At 71.2% G+C, this 14,543-nt stretch overlaps 1 protein-coding gene across 1 annotated transcript; it reads right to left on the bottom strand.

Moving 5' to 3' along the window:
• Positions 1-58: 58 nt before the first annotated feature.
• LOC311213093 (laminin subunit beta-2-like) lies at positions 59-14,471 on the bottom strand (the record flags this gene model as incomplete). Its single annotated transcript, XM_084292915.1, has 39 exons — positions 59-322; positions 517-673; positions 746-922; positions 1,181-1,322; positions 1,407-1,614; positions 1,699-1,843; positions 1,933-2,136; positions 2,261-2,490; positions 2,806-2,990; positions 3,056-3,437; positions 3,837-3,933; positions 4,010-4,224; positions 4,412-4,636; positions 4,719-4,882; positions 4,988-5,219; positions 5,358-5,501; positions 5,681-5,873; positions 6,151-6,271; positions 6,746-6,867; positions 6,951-7,109; positions 7,184-7,336; positions 7,447-7,603; positions 7,775-7,854; positions 7,973-8,085; positions 8,605-8,784; positions 8,864-9,052; positions 9,249-9,369; positions 9,448-9,650; positions 9,726-9,789; positions 9,864-10,052; positions 10,133-10,206; positions 10,281-10,404; positions 10,501-10,676; positions 11,217-11,266; positions 11,910-11,962; positions 12,097-12,337; positions 12,656-12,987; positions 13,815-13,998; positions 14,188-14,471. 39 exons carry the CDS (start codon positions 14,469-14,471, stop codon positions 189-191), a joined length of 6,603 nt encoding a protein of 2,200 aa, XP_084149041.1. The 3' UTR covers positions 59-188.
• Positions 14,472-14,543: the final 72 nt, after the last annotated feature.

Genomic DNA, 14,543 nt, shown 5'->3' with positions numbered 1-14,543 from the left:
TGGGGAGGGGGACGGCCGACGGGCAGCGAGGGGCCGGACACGGGCAGCCGGGGCTCAGGGCTTTATTTGCAGGTGCAGCCGCGCTACAGATGCCCGCGGGATTTTTCCACGCGGCGTGGGGCCGTGTCCCGCGTGGAAAGGGAGGGCGGCACGGCACGGCACGGCACGGCACGGCCCCGCAGAGCTCCCTAGCAGGTGGCATAAGCGTTGGCCCGCTCCTGGATCTCCTGCAGCAGCCCCGAGACCTGCCGCTCCAGTGCCTGCAGCTGCGTCACCTTGGCCGTCATCGCCTGCTCGTTGGCCCCGAAGTGCTGCTCCAGCTCTGCGGGGACAGGCGGCGTGGGCACAGCGCGGGCGGCACCCCCCCGACCCTCCCTGCCACCCTCACCCATGGGGACGCGTGCTGGGGTACCCCGGGTGGGATGCGGGGAGCACGAGGGGAGATGTCCAAGGGGAGGTGGGCACCGAGAGGGGTCCGGGTGATGGGGAGCTGCCCGCCCCGTGCCGCCCCCTTACCTTCCAGCTTCTTCTTGCTGCTGTTGGCCTTGTCCAGGAGGTCCCGGGCCTCTGCTGTCAGCTGTGTCACCCGCTGCAGGGCACCGCCAGACACCCCAGCCAGCCCGCTGACCCGGCCCTTCAGCAGCACGTAGCGCTGTGTCACCCGCTCCAGGTCCTGCCAGCACGGGGGCACGGTGAGGCTGAGCATCCCGCACCCGAACCCACCCGGTGCAGGGCTGGGGCTCACCTGGCTCAGCGTCCCCGAGGTGGCAGTGGCACGCTGCGCCCCCTCCTTGGCTTCCTGGGCCAGGCGCCGTGCGCCCTGTCCCCGCTCCTGCAGGGCGGCCACGCGCTGTGCCAGCTCCCGCAGCCGCCGCTGCAGCCGCGACTCCTTCCCCTGCAGCGCCTGCAGCTTGCGCTCCGCCTGGGCAGGCACGGGCATGGGCTGCTGGCGGGCACCGCGAGACGCCGTGCCCGAAACACCAGCCCTGCATCACCCCGTGCCCCTAGGGTACCCGTGGCACCGGCCCCGTTACGGCTGCCATGCCCATTACCCGCAACGTGCCACAGCGCTGACCCCATCACCCCCAGTGCACCCAAAGCACCCACCCCGCTCCCCAGCGTGCCCAGGTCCCCATCCCCAATATCTCCCCAGTGTTCCCACAGCCCCGCTGCCCCTCACCTCCTTGGCGCTGTTCTCGGCAGCCCGGATGGTGTCTTTGGCGCTCTGCAGGGCGCTCCCTGCCACCGTCACCTGTGCCTGTGCCATCTGCAGCACGCGCTGCGTCCCCGCCAGCTCGTCCCTCACGCCCTCCGCTCGCTCCCTGCAGTGACACCGGCAGCTCCAGTCCTGGCCAGAGCCCCCAGCCCCCTGCCCCCTGCCCAGCCAGCACGTCCCCACCACTCACCGGGCGTCCTGTCCCTGTGCCAGCAGCTCTTTCGCTGCAGCCAGCCCCTGCGCCGTGCTGTTCAGCACCGCGTCCACTCCGTCCAGCTGCCCGATGCTCTCCTGAATCTCCTGCAGCAGCTCCTGGATCCTGCTGGGGCTGCTGGGCAGGGAGATGTTCAACACATGCCGGGCCACCAGCTCGATGCTGCCTGGGTCAGCTCCCTCCTCTGTGGGGACATTGGAGCGGGGTGGGCTCAGGGCAGGCAGAGCGCCCCGCACCATGCCCCGTGCCCACCCGGTGCCGGCCCTACCCGCCAGGAAGGCCTTGATGCGCCGGATGAAGTCCCGCAGCTGCGCCGTCGCCTTCTCCGTGCGGCTGCGGGCAGCTTGGGACCTCCCCAGCGCCTCCTCCGCTTGGCTGCGGGCACCCCGCGCCAGGTCCTGCACCTCCTGCATCTGGGGACACGAACGGGACGCGCGAGGGGGGGTAAAAGGCAGCAGGACCCATCGAGGGCACGGAGGGCACACGGGGACACCACCCCTACCTTCTGCGCCACAGCACTCAGCTGTCCCAGAGCCACCTCCAGCTGCTGCGAGGCGTTGCGGGCGCTGCTCAGGGCTCGAGCTGACACGGGCAGGGCCCCCGAGCACCCCGCGCCCCCGCAGTGCCGTGTCCCCGCGCTGTCCCGGCACAGGGCTCCCCCACAGGGTGACTCTGCACAGCTCCGGTCCCCGGGCACCCCACAGATCTGCAGGGGGGCAAAACGGGGAGATGGGGTGGGCAGAGCACGTCACATGGGGAGAGACCCCCATCTGGGTGGCCAAATGGCCTAAAGGGGGGGTCTCCCCCTGCCCCCTTTTATCCCCCCTCACCTTCTCGTTGATCCTGGCCACGCTGAGCCCCGACACCCGTTTCTGTGCCTCCCGCAGGGATTTCCTCTGCGCGGCCGTGCTGCGGCGGAAGGCATCGCCCCGCTGCCGCAGCAGCCGCTCGGCCGCCCGCCGCCTGGCCCGCGCCGCGCTCAGCTCGTCCGCCGTGCCGTTGGCCACCGCCTCTGCCTGCCGCGAGGCCCGCGCCGCCGCCACGATGCTCTGGTAGGACTCTGCGGGTGGAGGGTGCCCCACGGCCCCTGAGTGCCACCGCGTCCCCAGCACCCCTCTGCGGCTCCGTGCCACCCATGTCCCTGTGTCTCGCCCTGTCCCCAGGATCTCCTGGCTATCCAGAGTCTTCTGTGTCCCATCCTCTCACCACGTTCAGGGTCCCACCGTGTCCCCAAGCTCCCCCACAACCCCAGAGCCCCTCCGTGTCCCTAGGATCCCTCTATTCCCAGGATCTCCATATCCCCCCATAACCCCTGAGTCCCCAGCATCACAGCACGGCCACCCCCACGTCCCCAAGCCCCTCACAGGACACTCACCCCCAAACCCAGCCGCCGCCACGGTGCCGAGGACACCTTGGAGGCGGGAGGTGGTTCGGTTGAGCCCCCCCAGCTCGCGGCTCAGCCCGGCCAGCCGGTCTCGATGCCGCACGTCTCCCTGCTCCAGCTGATCCAGATGTTGCTCCAGCTCCTGCAGCCTCTTCCAGAAGTCATCCAGCTCCGTCCTGCGGGGGCGCAGAGCTCTCAGACCCCTCTGGGTGACAAAACTCCCCCCCAGCCCGCAGCGCACACTTGCCTGGTGCCATCCAGCCGCCCGGCCAGCTCCTGCAGGAGGGGGCTGCTGGCACTGCCCCCCTCTCCCAGCAGCCGCTCCGCGCGCCCCAGGGCCTCCTCCAGCGCCCGCAGGCGGGGGCTGAGCGGGGTCGCAGAGCCCCCCTCGCGCAGCGCCCGTGCCCGCGCCCCCAGGCGCCGCAGCCAGTCCCGCAGGCTGCCCAGCGCCGCGTCCCAGCGCCCGAAGCAGGGGTGGCAGGGGGAGCAGCGGGGGAAGGCGGCCTGGTAGCCCCTCTGGCAGCTGTCGCAGCGCAGCCCCCCGAAGCCCGGCCGGCACCGGCACTGCCCGCTGGCTCGGTCGCACTGCGGGCTCTCGGCGCCCAGCGGCTCGCACTCGCAGGCTGCGGAGGTGGGAGATGTCACAGCCCGGCCTTCCCGGGGGTCCCTGTGTCCCCAGAGTGCCACCGGGTCCCCTGGGTCACCCATGTCCTCAGCATCCCACCGGGGCTCCAGGGTCGTCCCCATCCCCTGGGTCCCAGCAGGTCCCCATGAGCTCGCTGTGTCCCCAGGATCCCTCATGTCCCCAGGGTCCCCATATCCCCAGCATCCCCCATATCCCCATGCCCTCTCCCATCCCCAGAATCCCACCACCCACCCAGGGCCCCCCTGTGTCCCAAGGGTGCTCTATGCCCCCAGGACCACCCTGTGTCCCCAACCCCTCTATCCCCAAGCCCCCTCCTTCCCCAGCATCCCCAGACACCCCACAGCCCCCACACCCAGTCCCCTGGCCGTGCTCCCACCTCGGCACTGCTGCTCGGGGTCCCCCCAGTGATGTTCCTGGCACTGGGAGCAGACACGGCCCCCAAAACCAGGACGGCAGTGGCACTGCCCCGTGACCTGTGGTGAAAATAGGGTGCTCAGCCCCCTGCTCGCCCAGCCCTGGAGGACACAGGGTGCGTGCCGGGGGGCTCACCGCATCGCAGGCAGGGTGCAGGGCGCGGGTGGGGTGGCAGCCACAGGGCTCGCAGCCCCCCGCTCCCCCCAGGCTCCAGAAGTGGGGCGCGCAGCGGTCGCAGCTCCTGCCCACCACGTGGGGCCGGCAGGCACAGGCCCCGGTGGCACGGTCACAGTCGCAGGCACCGGTGGCACAGTAGGAAGCCAGCGTCCCCCGCGGGTCACAGCTGCAGCCTGAGGGCAGTGGGCAGACACATGGGGCACAGGCAGAGGGGCTCAGCCCCTTACCCCCACCCCAACCCCCCAGAAACCCCCAAAACACCACATCCCCCATCCCCTGCACAACCCACACATGTCTCCCTGCCCACCCCAACCCCTCGTGTCACCCCAAATCCCCGCGTGTCCCCAGTCCCCTGCTCACGCCGGCAGCTGCGCTGCAGAGCGTTGCCGAAGTAGCCGTGCTGGCACTGGGCGCAGCGGGGCCCGGCGGTGTGGTACAGGCAGCGGCGGCACTGCCCCGTGCGGGGGTCGCAGGCCCCCGGGTCGCTGGTGTCGATGTTGTTGTTGCACTGGCAGGGCCGGCACGCTCCCCCCTCCGTCTCCGGCGCCCCGAAGTAGCCGGGGGAGCAGCGGTCGCAGCGTGGCCCTGCGGGGACACGGGAGGTGGCACCGGGGTCCCACGGCCGCAGCGCCGGGGTCCCGCGGCACGGTGCCCGCCTGCCCCTCACCGGCGTATCCGGGCGCGCAGAGGCACACGATGTGGTGCGTCTCCTCGTCAGCGTGGCAGGCGCTCCCGTGGTAGTGCCGCGTGCCGGGGTAACCGGGGCAGGGGCAGGGGCGGCACTGCTGCCCCGAGCCCAGCACCGGGTCCCCGTAGTAACCGTCCTGGCACCTGCAAGGGTGACCGTGAGGTCTGCTGGGTCCATCCCATCCCATCCCATCCCATCCCATCCCATCCCATCCCATCCCATCCCATCCCATCCCATCCCACGCCCACCTCTCGCAGTGCCGGCCGGTGGTGTGGTCGCGGCAGCGCAGGCAGCTGCCCGTGCGGGGGTCGCAGTCCTCGGCGTGCCCGTTGCACTGACAGGGCCGGCAGGCGGGGAAGCCCCAGTGGCCCGGCTGGCACTGGTCGCACTGCCGGCCCACGGCCCCGGGCTGGCAGCGGCACTGCCCGCTGCCCGCGTCGCACAGCGGGGACACGGAGCCCTCCGGGGAGCAGGCGCAGGCTGCGGGGTGGCGCGGCTCAGGTCAGGGGGGCCGCCAGCCAGAGCAGCCCCGTGCACGACAGGGGGCTCGGACGGACAGACAGACAGACAGAGGGACCCCCTGGCACGCCCAGCGCGCCGCCAGACCCCACTACTCACGGCTGCATCCCAGGGGCCCGAAGCCGTAGCTGCCGGGGGCGCAGCGGTCGCAGCGGCGGCCGAGGACGTGGGGCTTGCACTCACACTGCCCCGCCAGCGCCCGGCACACGCTGCTGCGGGAGCCCTGCGGGTCACACTGGCAGGCTGCGGGGCGGCAGGGACACAGCTGGGGATGGGGACACCCCAAAAAATGCTGCCACCACCCCCTGCCCTCCCCTGAACCAGGCACGGCACCATCCGGACCCGCAGCACCGCGCACGGCTCCGTCATCGCCCACCCACCCACCCATGCCCCCCGTGCCCCGTCCCCACGGCCCCACTCACGCAGGGCGCCGTCGTGCAGCAGGGCCGAGACGCTGCACACCAGGCGGGCGCAGGCTTCGGCCAGGGTGTGCGGGGGGGCCATGCGGAAAGCCTCCAGGCACCGGTACCGCTCCAGCTCCTCGCGCCGCTGCGCCGCGTCGGCCGCTGCCCCGTGGAAGCCCGGCAGCTCTGACACGCGTGGCAGCAGCACCAGCTGGGGGGCACCAGGGGGGAAATAGGGGGTATGGGGGCTTGGGGATCCAACACAGGCTGGGTATTCCTATCCTTATCCCCTTCACCATCCCCATCCCTAACCCCAACACCTCTCATCCCATCCCATTCCATCCCACCCCACCCCATCCCATCCCACCCCATCCCATCCCATCCCATCCCATCCCATCCCACCCGGTCCCGTCCCGTCCCGTCCCGTCCCGTCCCGTCCCGTCCCATCCCATCCCATCTCCCCACCTGTGCTGAGCCCCCCCCTTTACCGAGTCGATGAGGATGAAGGCTCCGGGGTGGCGCTGGGTGACGCCAGCCCGCTGCAGTCTCATGGTCACCTCGTACGGGGTGCTGGGCTCGAAGCAGAAGGGCCGGGACAGCAGCACGTACCTGTGCAAAGGAAGGCCACCTTCCTGTCCCTGTCCTCATCCCCATCCCCTTGTCTATGTGGTGGGACTGTCGCTGTTCTTATCCCATCTCCATCCCATCCCACTCCCTCACCTTTGAGTGTGTGGCAGGGCCATCCCCATCCCCATCAACACCTCTAACCCCATCCCTCATCTCTGAGCATGTGGAAGGGCTGCTCCCATCACCATCCTTCTCCTACCCTTGTCTACATCTCTTTCCCATCCCCATCCCCATCCCCATCCCATCCCATCCCATCCCATCCCATCCCATCCCATCCCATCCCATCCCATCTCATCCCATCCCCATCCCATCCCATCCCATCCCATACCATCCCCATCCCCATCCCATCCCATCCCCATCCCATCCCCATCCCCATCCCATCCCATCCCATCCCATACCATCCCCATCCCCATCCCATCCCATCCCATCCCATCCCCATCCCGTCCCCGTGCCCACCTCTGGCTGTGGGGCAGGCTCTCCCGGTACATCTGCTCGGAGGGCAGCAGGTTCCCGCAGCGGGGGCTGGTGGGCAGCACCCGGGAGCTGACGCTCACCACGGCCTCCCAGTCCTCGGCCGACTGCGGCGAGAGACAGGAGCCCGTCAGCACCATGGGGCTGTGCCACGCGGTGCGTGCCGGTTCTGCCCCGCGGCCGCGCTCACCTCGGGCTCGTAGCGCAGCAGCAGCTCGTACTCCATGGGGTAGGGCACGTTGTCCACGTGGAAAGTCAGCCCGGCCCCATCCCGCACGCGGGCGAACCCCAGACCCGTCCAGGTCACCATGCGCCCGGCCCCGTCCCGCAGCACCGGCTCCACGTCGGGCTGGGCACGGCACCGAGCTCAGCCCCAGACCCCCGCTGCGCCCTGCCGTGCCCCCACCTCCCCCCGGCGCTCACCTTGGGGGGCTGCTGGCGGCTGCGGCGCAGGGGGGCGCGGGGCTGGGGGGCACGGCGGGGGCTGCGCTGGGGCCGCGGGCGAACCTTTCGCCCCGCCGGCTCCCCGGGGCGGTGCTGGGGGCAGTCCTGGGGCACCTCGGCACGCACGGCGCCCTGCGGGGACGGGGACAGCCGTGCACAGGGGGGGTCATACACGGGGCACAGGGACGGCCGTGCGTGGTGCACGGTGTCCCCGTGCACGGTCCCACGCTGGGGACACTCACCGGGAGCTGGGGGTGGTCGGGTCCGTGTCCCGTGGCTTGCTCGGCCTCGTAGGTGTAGTGGTCAAGGGGGGCGCAGAAGAAGCCGGGCTGCACCTGGTTGCACTGCCGGCCCATGAGGTGGGGGCGGCACGGGCAGGCCCCGTCCTCCATGGAGCACCTGGGGTGGCCGTGTGTCCCTCTGTCCGTCCTTCTGTCCGGCTCTGCCCTCACCCATCCCTGCACCCCTCCATCTCCAGGGTCGGAGACCCCCTCCCTCCATCCCTTTCTCTCCCCATCCCTGTCCCCGTCCCCGTACCCCCCGGTCCCCGTGCCCGCCGTGGGACCCCACCGGTTGCTGTAGGCTCCCCCGAAGTCGCAGGAGCAGGGCCGGCAGCCCCCCAAATCGTAGCTGAGGCCCCAGAACTCGGGCTGCAGGGAGATGGGGGAGATGTGGGGCAGGCGTGGGGCTCGGCCGGGCCCCGGGGAGGTGCCATGGCGGGGAGCAGGGTGCGTGGGGCAGGGCCGTGGGGCCGGGGCACTCACTCACCACGCACTGGCTGCAGGAGCGCCCGGCCACGAAGCGCTTGCAGTAGCAGTCCCCGCTGATGGGGTCGCAGGGGGAGCTGCCCGCCACCGTGCCCCGCGGGTCGCAGCGGCAGGCTGACCGCCACACGCGCGTGCACACACACACGATGGGCTGGCACACGGCGCCACAGCCCCCAACACCCCCCCCAGTGCTCCCAAAGGTGTTCAGCGGCAGCCCCACAGCCCTCCCTCATTGTTCCACGCCCTTTTATCCCCCACGTCTCCATCCCTAGCCCTTCAGTCCAACCCCTCCAACCCCATCCCTTCATCCCCATCCTTCTTCCATCCCCACCTCTCCATCATCATCCCTTCATCCCAACTCCTCCATCTCCATCCCCACCCTTCCATCCTCATCCCCACCCCTCCATCCTAACCCCTCTGTCCCCACCCCTCCATCCCCATCCCTCCATCCCAACCCCTCCATCCCCACTCCTCCATCCCCATCCCCACCTCTCCATCCCCCCCAACCCCTCCATCCCCATCCCTCCATCCCCACCCCTTCACCCCAACCCCTCCATCCCCCTCCCAACCCCTCCACCCTGATCCCCTCCCTCCAGCCCCCTTGTCCCCTGCCCACCCCCATTCCCAGCTCACGCTGGCAGCCCTGTGGGTCTCCCTGGCTGAGGCCGTAGGCTCCGTGCCGGCAGCGGTCGCAGCGGGGCCCGGCCACGTTCTCCTTGCAGCGGCACTGCCCCGCGATCATGCCCAGCGCCACGTCCGTGTGCGCATCGCAGGCGCCCCCGTCCAGCGAGCCCGCGGGGTCGCAGTCACACGCTGCGGGGACACCACGGGAGCTGGGGCTGGCGGCACCGGGGGGCGTGGGGACGGGGGTGGCGGGGCTGGGGGCACTCACGGGCGCAGGCGGTGGGCGCGCGGATGTCGGAGCGCGGGTGCCGGTAGTAGAAGGGCTTGCAGAGGTGGCAGCGGCGGCCCATGGTGTTGTGCTGGCAGCCGTCGCACACGGCCCCGCTGGTGTTCCCCGTGGCCAGGAACACGGCCATGTCGAAGTGGCAGCGCCGCGAGTGCTCGTTGCAGTCACACCCTGCGGGGACGACACCACGGCATGGCACGCGGCACCCCCAGCCCCCAACCCTGAGCCAACACATGCGGGGTGCCAAAACCCCCAAGCAGACGTGCAAGGCCCCAAAATCCCCCAGGACAGCACACAGGACCCCATTCCCAACCCACAGGCACAGGGTGGCTGTGCCATGGTGCCGGTGCCGGCGCGGGGCACTCACGGCGGCAGGCGTTGGTGCTGGAGCCCTCGGCCGGGCGCCAGGGCAGGTCGTGGTAGAAGTCCTCGCAGCGCTCGCAGTTGAGGCCCTGCGTGTGGTGCTTGCAGACGCAGCGCCCGTGGATCTGGGGGAAAACACCCGGCTCAGCCCAGCCGCCAAGCCCCGCGGGGCACCGTGTTGAGCTGTGCCGTGCCAGCCTCACCATGCCGGGGACGGACGGCGGGGCGCCGGGTGCAGGGGCACACTCGGCGGCGTGGCCGTGGCAGAAGCAGCTCCCGCGCAGCACCAGCTCGTCCACGGCGTAGTAGTACTTGTGCAGCACCTCCCGCCGCGAGTCCAGCAGGTTGTCCCCCAGCGTGTGCAGCTTGGTGAGGTTCACCCGCAGGTTGGTGACGCGCAGCAGGTCTGCGCAGGGCAGGCGGCAGGCTCAGCGCCCGCCCTGCCCCCCCAGAGCCCCCACCCTGCCCCTCCGCCACGCACCCTGGATGTCGGGGCTGTAGGGATCTGCCACCGGGATGGAGGGGTCCAGCACCTTGAAGATCACCTGCGGGTGGGACGGGGAGGGTCAGCACCGACCCTGCCCCGCTCCCGCCGCGCCGCCGCGGATCCCCCACGCACCTCCCCGTGGCTGGAGGGCTCGATCTCGGAGTAGCGCTGGTCACACAGCACCTCGTCGATGTGCCCCGAGGGCTGGCTGGGGATGCCGGGGAAGAGCTTGGAGCAGTTGTAGGCGAAGTAGCGGTACACCTTCCAGCTGCGCCCAAAATCGGCCGAGCGCTCCACCAGCATGGCAGCGGGGCGGAAAGTCTGCGGGGCACCGAGCTGGGACGGGCGCCCACGGGCACCACGCAGCCGCCTGGCGCCGTGCCGCGCCGCGTCCCCGTTACCTTGAACTTCATGATGAGGTGGGTGAAGTGGAACTCGCCCTCCAGGTCCAGGCGGATGCTGACGTGCTCCACGCCTGCGGGGAGGGACGGTCACGGCCAGGCTGGGGCAGGCACCCCCCCCGCGGGGACACCCCCTCCCCGGCCTCACCGTTCTCCGACTGCCACCAGCTGCGCTCGCCGTGGGGGCCGTGCAGGTAGATGACGTTCTCGATGCGGTGGCTCTCGCGCAGGGACGGGTCCCGCGAGTCGCAGGTGAAGCATTTCTCCGAGTCCTGTGCCGGGAGCGTCACCCTGGGGTGGGCGGCCGGGGGCTGCACCGGCTCACGGTGCCGTGCCGTGCCGTGCCGTGCCACGGGCTGCGGGCTCACCTGGAGGTGGCTGACGATGCAGTACTCCTGGGGGCCGTGCAGCCCGCAGGTGGACGAGGCGCTCAGCCGCTGGGCTCGCCCCACCAGCAGGTTGCCGGTGGCCGGGTAGCAGCTGCCTCGGGCGCAGCCCTGGGACGGGTCGGGCTCTTCCCAGCCCCCCACTGCTGGCACCCCCGCTGAAAAAGGGGCAGGGGCACGGGCTGGGGGGCTGCACCAGGACCCCACACCCCCTGTGCACCCGCTGCGCCCACCCCACCCCCAGGCACGCCATCCCACCCCATCCCCTGTCCCGACCCACTGATGCAGCACCAAGCTCCGTGACCCGGAAAGGTGCTGGCAGCGCCGCCGGGGCCTCGTGACCGGGGGGCAGGGAGCGGGGCCGGGGGGGGCAGCGTGGGTGAGCGGGGCACTGGGGCTGGGGGCAGGGTGCGGGTGTGCTGCGGGTGCTCGCATGGGGCCCCCGGCACGCAGAGCGCTGCAGGGGGGAGCTGGGAGCCAGGTCAGGCGCTCGCTAATCCCACGGGGCTCAGCGCAGCCCGGATTCCTCTGGGATTCCTGGCTGGGATTTGCAGCGCCCAGGCTCTCACTGACTCGGGGAGCATTGACACGGCCACTACTGCCCATGGCCGCTGCCCCGGAGGGGTCCCAGGACCACCCCAGCCGTGCGCACGGTGGGTGTGCAGCCACACACGGGGCACGGCGGGGCCGGTGCTTACCCAGGAGCAGAGCGAGCGCCAGGACATCCATGGGCAGCCGCGGGCTCTGCCTGGGGGCACAAAAATGATGCTACAGCGCGGGCACAGCTGCCGAGACCTCTCCCAGCTCCGGCACAGCCACACACCGCGGGGAGCAGGGGGTCGGCAGCACCCACCCCCACCCCTGGCTGCACCCACGGGGCTCCGCGGTGCAGCACCCCCAAGCCAGACCCCACACGGGCAGTGCCGTGCCCCTTCCCACAGCCCCCGGCAGCGCCCGTCCCCGTCACTGTGTCCCGCTCCAGCACCGCTGTCCCCAGAGGGTCCCAGGGACACCTGGGGACAGGAGCCAGCAGCGCCAGAGCAGGCTGGGCAAGGACATCCCTGCAGCTGGCCGGGGTCCCGCTGTTAAATTTAGGCTCGAGTTGCCTTTTGTGCTTTCTTCTCTCCCGTTACCGCCTGTTTCCAACCTCGCAAGTGCTGGATCAAAGCCTGGCCCCGGCGCTGCCTAAACACAGCTTTCCTGTCCCCGCGCGGGAGCCAGCCCGGGGCAGGGGGCCCGGGGGACGCCAGGGCCCGAGCCCAGCCGGACGCCCACGCTCTGCCCCGGCGCCAGCCCCGCTCGAAGCCGCGCCAACGCGGCGGGAGATGCCGCACGGGGCCGCGTGCCCGTGAGGGGTCCCCGAGCCCCGTGAGCCCCCGGGCCGGCGGTACCTGGGTCCTGCTGCAGCGTGCGGGGCCGGAGGCGAGGGCCCGCTGCCCACGGGCTGGGTGTGCAGAAATGAACCCGGGCGAGAGAGGCGATGGGAAAGCAGCGGGCGGCTCTCCGGGCCCCCCGCCCCGCGCACGATTCTTATTCAAATGCGCTGCCCGCTGAAAGGGACGGCGGTCTCCAGGCTACGGGAATGTCACTGCCGATTCCTTCTGCCTGGAGGCCCTCGCCGCCCGCCCGCCAGTGGGGATGTGGGGGCCAAGCCCGGCCAGGCTTCGGCAGCCCGGGCACGCCCCGGCCCCGGTGGGGAACAAAAGGTGCCTCGTGGGCCAGCAGCACCGCGTTCTCCAGGGCTCCCGGCTCAGCACGGCGGGAATGCGCCTGCCACGGCTTGCACCGGGGCGGCACGGCGGGACGGGCGCCCGACGCCCTGGGAACCGTCTGGTGTGGCTGTTTGTGGGGCCAGGCTGTGGCCCCACTTCCTTCCCCAGCTGGGAATGCCCCACGGCACGGGCAGCGGCACGGCTCCGCATCGAGGCTGTGCCGGGTACCCGCATGCCCAGGGGGTGCCCACCCTCCCCACGGCCATGTCCCGTTTGGTGAAGCCCGGCTCGTGCCCACCCCAGGACGCACCCAGTGGGTGTGGGAGGACCCAGCCCCTCTCCGGAGGATCCCCACAGCCCCTTCCTTGTGTGCCCACTCCCAGGGTGAGGGGTTCCACGCCCTGAGGCTCCACGTTGGCTCCTACCTGTGCGCACGGGGCGGGCACGGCGGGCAGGTGGCCGTGCCCCGGGTGGGCTGTGGAGCGGGGCCCCCACGGCACCCGCTGGGCTCGGGGCTGGGCTCGGCTGCTTGTTCCTGGAGGAGGGCGGCCGGCGCCTGTCTCCTCCTCCGCGAGCCGTGCCAGGCGAGGGGAGGGACCTGCCTGCGCCGAGGTTTAGCCAAGGTGAGGCAGAGGCCAGGTGGCCCACGCACGACGTGAGGGTGCCCCGTGGGCTGGCCGGGAGCTGGCGCGACGTCCCCGGGGGCTGCCGTGCCCGGCGGTGCGGCACCACCAACGCGTGGCACGGCCAGGACTTGCTGTGCAGACCCGCCCGTGCCTATGCAGACACGTCTCCGGCACGCGGAGCCCCGGGGCGGCAGGGCAGCCAGCCTGCTCCCCCCGTGCTGGCACCGTGGGCGCCGCCAAGCCCGGAGCCAGCCCAGCCCCGCTCACCGAGCGCCAGATCCCGAGGTCCTGGGGAGCGGCCGGGCTCGGCACAGACCTCGCTGTCACGCGGGGACGGCGCCTTTTATTAGCCAAGGCTGGAGGAAGGAAGGGGACCCATGCGCTCCGCGCACCAAGGCTGTGCTCTGGCTGCATGCACGTTGTCAGGAAGATACAGCAGGAAGGCACACGGGAAGAGAAAGCAGCCCCCAGGGCCCGGCAGGGCTCGATGGATGCCCCGACGTGGCCTCAGCTCATCCCCAACACCTTGTCAGGGCGAGGGATGCTGCGGGCAGGGCCCTGCCGGGTCCCCGTGGGCCTCGTGCTCAGCGCTGTGGGTCCCTGCAGGTTCGGGGCAGGATGGATGTGTGGCCCCCGCAGCCGGGAAGCCCGGAGGAAGGGAAGGGCCCTGCTCAGCTGGGCTCTGACGGCACAGGGCGGTGACCGGCCACTGTCCTTGGCTACCGTAGTAAGGAGAGACCTGGAAGATGAGCTGATAAAGAGCCATTAGCACGGCCCAGCACGTCTGTATCGGCAGGATCTTGCCAAGCAAACCTGATTTGCGTGGAGGAGATCGCAAGTGACCTGATAAAGGTGACTGTAACAGGATCTCTGGCCTTGAAACGCGAGGTGTAAGCAGGAGGGAGGGATCCCCAGTCCCCTCCGAGGGACCAGCCTGAGGGCTGCCCTGACATCCCACCAGAGCCACGATGCCCTCAGCTGCCCCACGGCCGACAGCTGGCAGCGCCTCGCCTGCGGATGCCACGGCTGGGGACAGCGAGCTCGGCTGCGGGGCAGGGAGCTCTGCCAGCGCCTCCGTCACCAGCGCTTTGAAGCTGCCGCCTCGAGCCTGCAGCCCCGGCTCCGGCAGCACTGGGACAGCGCTGGGAGCACCAGCAGCGAGCTGCGTGGCTCGGGGAGCCGCAGGGGAGGAGGCAGCGCTGGGCTGAGCGTTGGAAGCACTTCAGTGCGCTCAGCAGGCGGCCGGCGCTTCCCAAACATCCCCGGGAGCCGAGCACTTTAACCAGCTCCCTGCCCGAGGACTTCGCCCTGGCTCCCCGGGGCTGACTCACCCGGGCACCGCGGCAGCTCCCAGCTCCCAGCTGCTGCCGGTGGCACGGGGAGGAGCCGCTGCTCGGCTGGGTGCCGCCGCCGTTAGCGCCGGGTCAGCGCTCTGCCGGCACGGCGGCACACACCGGAGCCGGCTCGCCCGGCGGAGAACAAGGGCGCTGTGTTCAACCAGCCAGAAGGGATCCAGGGGGAGGCTGCAGGGTGGGCAGCGGCTGGCGGGGAGCTGGGAACTGACCTGGAATGAGGGCTGCTGCCCGTTGATAGAGGTGGCGCTGCTCTGGAGCATCTCTCATCCGCATCCAGGCATTCCTTCGGGGAGTCTGGGTGACCCCCGGCCTCACACGGGGGGAAGGGAGAG

The sequence above is a fragment of the Netta rufina genome, assembly GCF_964035555.1.
Source record: "Netta rufina genome assembly, chromosome: 10".
Lineage (NCBI taxonomy): Eukaryota > Metazoa > Chordata > Aves > Anseriformes > Anatidae > Netta > Netta rufina.
This window is presented reverse-complemented; position numbering and strand designations above follow the sequence as displayed.